Source organism: Gymnoscopelus microlampas (genome assembly GCF_963454915.1).
Source record: "Gymnoscopelus microlampas genome assembly, chromosome: 2".
Lineage (NCBI taxonomy): Eukaryota > Metazoa > Chordata > Actinopteri > Myctophiformes > Myctophidae > Gymnoscopelus > Gymnoscopelus microlampas.
The window spans coordinates 34,125,780-34,132,602 of NC_139939.1; the positions used below are offsets into that span (position 1 = coordinate 34,125,780).

The 6,823-nt window shown below is 39.8% G+C and overlaps 1 protein-coding gene across 1 annotated transcript in view; it reads right to left on the reverse strand.

The window, feature by feature from the left end:
- Window positions 1-242: 242 nt before the first annotated feature.
- Window positions 243-6,823, reverse strand: part of LOC311054998 (complement C3-like) — a gene marked incomplete at both ends in the record, with an annotated part of 35,104 nt that continues 28,523 nt past the window's right edge. The window contains 10 exons of the mRNA XM_084071053.1: window positions 243-375; window positions 473-485; window positions 1,456-1,514; window positions 1,757-1,898; window positions 3,674-3,757; window positions 4,001-4,093; window positions 4,581-4,676; window positions 5,134-5,236; window positions 5,965-6,054; window positions 6,659-6,749. Coding sequence (XP_083927179.1) covers window positions 243-375; window positions 473-485; window positions 1,456-1,514; window positions 1,757-1,898; window positions 3,674-3,757; window positions 4,001-4,093; window positions 4,581-4,676; window positions 5,134-5,236; window positions 5,965-6,054; window positions 6,659-6,749 — 904 coding nt within the window. The remainder of the gene's footprint in view (window positions 376-472; window positions 486-1,455; window positions 1,515-1,756; window positions 1,899-3,673; window positions 3,758-4,000; window positions 4,094-4,580; window positions 4,677-5,133; window positions 5,237-5,964; window positions 6,055-6,658; window positions 6,750-6,823) is intronic.

Sequence of the window (6,823 nt, forward strand, 5' to 3'; positions counted from 1 at the left end):
ATTCTATCATCCACCTGCCCTGTGAATGTTCTGTGAACTTATCTCTGATGAAGTGCTTTTTACCTGTAGCACAAACTTTTTTTCAACATCCCGGATTACTATTATCTCGTTGTTGCATTGTTGTTAGAAGTCTTGCAAAACTTTCTTGAATGTTGAGTCTCTCTCCTTTTCTCACACTTGCCTGTCCTGTTTTGATTCTGTTTTCTTAAACTCTCATATTTTGACGTTTGGCTTATTCAGACTTATTTCATTCTACTCCTGCCTCTGCCTTGTGTGTTTTTCTCTTGTGTCTTGTGACGCCCTCCCACTCTGTCTACCAGTGCTAGTCTGTTGTGGATGGCTGGTAGGTGGAGCTGGGAGGCCATCAGCTCTGATCTGGAGCACCTGAGCCTATTACTCTGAGAGCTTTAAAATCAGTCCTCTTCCTGTCAGATTCTTTTCTCATCTCTCCCCAGTTTATTTGTTAACCTACCTTGGTTTACACCCTGCAACATTCACACTGCACATACACTCGCACCCATAGCCATACACTGCGTTCACACTGATGCTCATTCATATTTACTGACATTTTAAGTTTGCCGTTTATTATTTAGTCATCTTTAAATAAAGACATTTTATATACTTTTAACCGTGCCTGTGTCTCCCTTTTGTTGCAACCCTGAGTCAGGTTGTAACAGTCTTTACTATTGTAACAATGGGGATGTGCCCCCAAGATCAGAATAAAAGGATCCGAGCAGATCTGGCTTTTATGAGAACTCGGTTGCACAAATGCACAGAGAAAATAATAAACACTTCCACCAAACGGTAGAGACTGAACAGTACTGAAAATTATCACTCGGCAGTGAGAAGGCTGCAAACTAAGGAATCTAACTCAAAACATTAGCAAGCATCCACCAGGTTTGATTTGATTCTTGACTTGACTTGGAATGACGCGAAGCTGCAGAGCTTCAGAACCGTGGACAGTGACAGATTCAGAGCTCAGACCAACAGGGGTGGATGAGGGTGGATGTCACAACTAATTTATGAACGCAACATGTACAGCACATGTACAACATGTGCAGGCCACTGTCGAAGTGTCCCTGACCAAGACACTTAACCCCTAACAGCCCCCCCCCTGTAAATCTATTCTTTTTTGTGAATGTTCCGCCCAGAATAGGCATGCTGGGGTTCAAGTGGTTCAGAGAATACTCATGTACCCATTTCAAGGAGATATGAGACAGGCCATGGTATGTGGGCCAACACAGTTTAATGAAGATGCGAATGAAACATTGGGACATATTTTGCACATAATACAAAATGAGCAGCTTACATATAACTGCCCCCATAGCAGTGAAAATGTGACATTCAGGAAAGGGAAACATATTGCTTTGAACTACTGTGGACATCCAATTAATGTTAACGCGTCCACCAGTTCCTCCAAGCCCACACAGACAGATCTGCTTTCGTCATCCTGACATTCCGTTAGTGTGGGCCAATACTCTATCCATGTCCTCTCACCCAGTATATACTGGTACCTAAGGACAAAAGAGAGGAAAAGACATTTTGTGATCGTCTCTCGTTATAGTACTTATAAACATAATTCTACAGTGGACATTCACATACAATTTATTTTTCAGTATTGTGACATGAACAGAAACAACAATTGGGGAACAGAACAAATGTGGGGAAATAGAAAGTCAAAAGTAAGATAAATCATACAGTATAATACGGTAGTATAAAATAAAAATGTTACAGCTGCAACACACAGCAAACTCACCCGTCGTCGTTATCATTTCTGTACATATCTTTTGATGTGCCCATGATCAGATAGGTCTTATCTTTTGTCAATCCCAAAGGCTCTCTGCAGTGTTGGAAACTTAGAAATGCACGGAGCTGCCCCTGTGCACCAATATCAGTTCCTGTCACATGAATATAACATAAAGAGTGAATGAAATGCATGTATTCCACTTCAGAGAATCTTGATGAATATACAAGAATTCAATGGAGCATAGAATAAAGCCCTTCCATTTACACAGTACATTCCTCAGTGTTAATTATTGTACCAATGGATAGATCAACTGTATACACTGGGTGTTAAAATGTGAAACAGAAAGGACTAGCCTTTCAGTACTAAAATGGAAGTAAAAATAGAAACTCCATAGTTTCTGATGCTTTCAAATATGATTAAAAGCTCCAGTTTGAATGCTGATATACAAAGTAACACCATAACAAAATGGCACCATCAAGTTTGAATGTTTTGATCATTAGAGAGAGGCATTAGAATCTATCGATGAAAAATAATTCTATAAAAGCAGAATGTTATATAGAAGGTGGTGCTCCTCGATCCAGCAGGATACAAAACATGAAAAAAACTGAAGGTCCGGGCACTCAGAAATTTAAAAGAGGAGAACAGGCTTTATTACTAAATATATAATACAGTCTGTTCTCCTCTTTTACATGTCAGAGTTATACATTAATATTTTATTCATTTAGAGAACTCTTACTTATGTGTGCTTCTGTATCCATTAGTTTAACCAGTTTTGTAGTTAAGGCCTCTGACTAAGGCAGCTGAGTTTGCTACCATGTGTTGTTAATAACAGATGGTTGTTAAAATGTGAGAAAGCTTTGATGTCAAGAATAGTAACTCAGTATTCAAGCTGTAGTCAGACAGGACATGCGTTGGGTCAGACAGGAAGTTTCATTACATTGCATTGTACCATGCACCTACTCCTACTCGAGTGCTAAAATCTCTCATACTTTAAAATCTGAATTGTTGTCTTTGCCTTATTGTGTTCTTATGTTTTATAGAATCTCTTTGACACACTATGCCAGATGGTGTGGCACCTTGTTTGTCTGTCTGTGTGTCTGCAAACCACTGGACTGATCAGCCCACACATATCTTGTGCATACTGCCAGTAAGTCATAGCCTGATTATCAGCCTGAAGCTGCATGGAGCTTCAGTCTGACATTGGCTGCTGTGTCGGCGATTACAAGGGGGAGAGGATTAAAATTTCCCTAAACCAATCACAAGAGTTCCACGGATCCGCCTACATCTGACGTCATCGCACAGCTTGCTTTAGCAGATATTCGCTGATTGGCTTGTCGTTAGACCCACCTTCACCTCCGACTCTGATTTGACAGGTTTTTCTTCGACTGTGAAAATCCATAGGCTCACATTATGACACCAGACCAAGAGGAGCAGTCCACTCAGAGAGTGGGCGGGGTCTATGGTCTGGAACCAGGCTAAGTAAGTCAATTCCTGAATATTTTTCATATATTGTCAAATTGTGTGTATGAATATTTTCCACTTTAATTCCCACTCTCAGATTCACAACACGTTGCATCATGACACATTGTGAGCTTGTAGAACGGCTATTTTCAAATAGCCGATGTATAAGTTTAAAGTGGTTAAACTGATTTTGATACAGTATTAACTAATTTTGCTGGGGACCCCCTGGAAGCCCCCTCAGGGACCCCTGGAGGTTCCTGGACCCCATTTAAAGAACCACTGTATACATGTTAAAAGCACCCTTGCTCTATTGCAGATTTAACATCCGTTGGTTAAGCTTTTGGCCAGAGACCTGATTCAGACCAAGGTATTTGAGGGGAAAAATTAAGGCAAATGTTAAATTGAGTCAATTAAAATAGATCAACATATAAGAAAGAATAATATATATATGATAATAATATCTACCTTCCTTGATGATGCTGTCTATGCGCATATGGTAAATGTCCGTGGATTTAGCATCTTCAAATTTTTCCAGTCTCACTTTGTACACTGAGGACAGACAGGTTGCACACTGTTACAATACTTTACTGCACAAAGATCTCTCAAACTCACATAAAACACTCACATAAAACACACACACACACACACACACACACACACACACACACACACACACACACACACACACACACACACACACACACACACACACACACACACACACACACACACACACACACACACACACACCCTTGCCAACAGGGACACTTACCATACAACAGGGACACTTACCAAAATCAATTTTGTTTTCCACTGCAGTCTCACAGGCCTTAGCCTGACGCTCATCATTGTCAACATTGCCCTTCTTCTGCATGCTGCAGCTCTCTGGAAAAGCACAGTGTTCACAAATAAAATACAGTATGTGAGCGATGGGTGAATGAGCTTCTGTCTAAGATTATGTATCAATGGAAGAGGAAAATTAATGATTAATTACAATATCTAGGGTCAGTCAAAATATACAGAATTTATCATAATTTACGTAATTTGTGAAATTATTTGTATGTAATTTGGTGTTTATGTTAGGGTACAAGTCTCAAAGTTATGTATTATCTCAGCTATGTATGCATAACGTTCGAGTGTAAAAATGAGCAAACCATGTATGCAGATACTTTGTACTGTATGTACTGTAGTATATACACAATAGCAGCAATAGCAACATCAATATGATATTGAGAGAAAAGAAAATTAAGCTGTGGGTTAGATGTGTCGCAAGTCAGACATCACAGAGGTTCCCATAAGAATGAATGGACTTCAGGTTGCATTACAGTCCCTTCCTAGAGCTAAATGGAAATGAGGCGTTATTGTTGCTTACCTTCAGCACATGTACATTCGGCATCGTTCTTTCGACAGAGGGTTAATAGCTCTCCCTGTTGCCTCACTGGATGGTAGAATTTCACACATTTCTTCGCTACAAGGAGTACAAAAAGAATGAAAGAATGAAAACTTGATTCAATGTCTCATATAGCACATTACAAATAACACACTGACATCACAGAGAACATTAAGCTGTAGTACAGACAGGGTTTCACAAGAGTTTTCATATAATTCATCACTATTGTAGATCCTGAAAACTAACCTTAAACATCTTGATACCATGGTTACAAAATATTTGCAATGAAATTGATAAAACATATCAACCTTATTTGTTTTTATGTATGATGTATGTATGCATGTATGTACAGTATGTATTTTTGTATGATGTATGTACGTATTTTGTATGATGTATTTATCTTATAAGAAGCATATAGTTTTTGTGTATATGCTTGTCTGTATGTGTTTTTGTATGATTGTGTGCATGTGTGTGTCCCCGGCGCTGCGCTGCAAAGACAGAGCAAGTGGCAGAGGGCGTGTTCCTGTCAACTCACCATCGTAGAAATCATAGACAGACACCGCTGCAGGTTGCATGACCCCCACTTTCATTGTCTGGGTGACTCTAAAACTAATCTCATCTGGCAGTGTGTGAGACACCTAGATAAAGTCAAACACCAAGGTAAGAGAGAGAGGGAGATTGATAGTGTATGTGTGTGTGAGAGAGACAGTGGTGGTAAAAGTCTGGAATTCAAAATTTACTTGAGTAAAAGTACAAAAGTATTGGTATCAAAATGTATTTAAAGTACTAAAAGTAAAAGTATTCATTATGCAGAATATCTCATTTCAGGTTTTCAAATGTATACAAATCTTTTGAAAATAGCAAAAGCAGCTCACAATGCGTTGCATAACGATGCATTGTGAGCTTGTAGATCGGCTATTTTCAAATGGCAGAAATATATATATAGGGCTGAAGTGGGTAATGCATGTTTTTACAATATCTTCCAAGTAAAAGTATTGAAAATTGGAAATACTCCAGTAAAGTAAAAATACCTAAAAATTGTACTTGAGTACAGTACTGAAGTAAATGTACTTAGTTACTTTCCACCACTGGATAAAGTCAAACACCAAGGTAAGAGACAGAGGGAGATTGATAGTGTGTGTGTGTGTGTGTGAGAGAGAGAGAGAGAGAGAGAGAGAGAGAGAGAGAGAGAGAGAGAGAGATAGAGAGATATATATATATATATATATATATATATATATATATATATATAGAGAGAGAGAGAGAGAGAGAGAGAGAGAGAGAGAGAGAGAGAGAGAGAGAGAGAGAGAGAGAGAGAGAGAGATAGTGATGTACAATATTTACATTATGAGAGAGCTGTTCTTACCTTGTCCAGGTAGATTATAAGGGAACCTCTTTCTGACAGAACTGTGTTCATCTCATATTTTGAAATGACTTTGTCGACTCCACCGCTTAACTACAGACACACACACACACACACACACACACACACACACACACACACACACACACACACACACACACACACACACACACACACACACACACACACACACACACACACACACACACACACACACACACACACACACACACACACACACACACACGTCACATTAACATCCCATGCACGTTATATCATATGGTTGCTGTTGGGTGTAAACCTTGTATGTCCAAAACCGTATTATTTAAAAAAAGTGAAAATAGCAGATCTAGAAGCTCACAACGACGCTCGCAGATCTGCTATTTTCACAACTTTTGTGTGACACTCTTGAATGATGAAAGTAGGGCATTAATCCTAAATGAAATATGGATATACAAGGTTTCTGCCCGACAGCAACGATAATGTTCTTTCTAATGCACCTTTCTATCTGTGTGTGTGTGTGTGTGTGTGTGTGTGTGTGTGTGTGTGTGTGTGTGTGTGTGTGTGTGTGTGTGTGTGTGTGCGTGCGTGCGTGCGTGCGTGCGTGCGTGCGTGCGTGCGTGCGTGCGTGCGTGCGTGCGTGCGTGCGTGCGTGCGTGTGTGCCTGCGTGCGTGCGTGTTGTGGTTAGACCCTCACCACGTCCAGATCCTTTGATTCCACAGTAAATCCAGTGAGCAAGCCAATATCCAAAATTGCCATTCCTGAATCCATGTTCTTGTCCTTATACCTGTGAAGACAGACAATGGATGGATTAGTGATAGTCCAAAGAAAGGATGAGCAGAGCGTGAATATTCCCTCAGT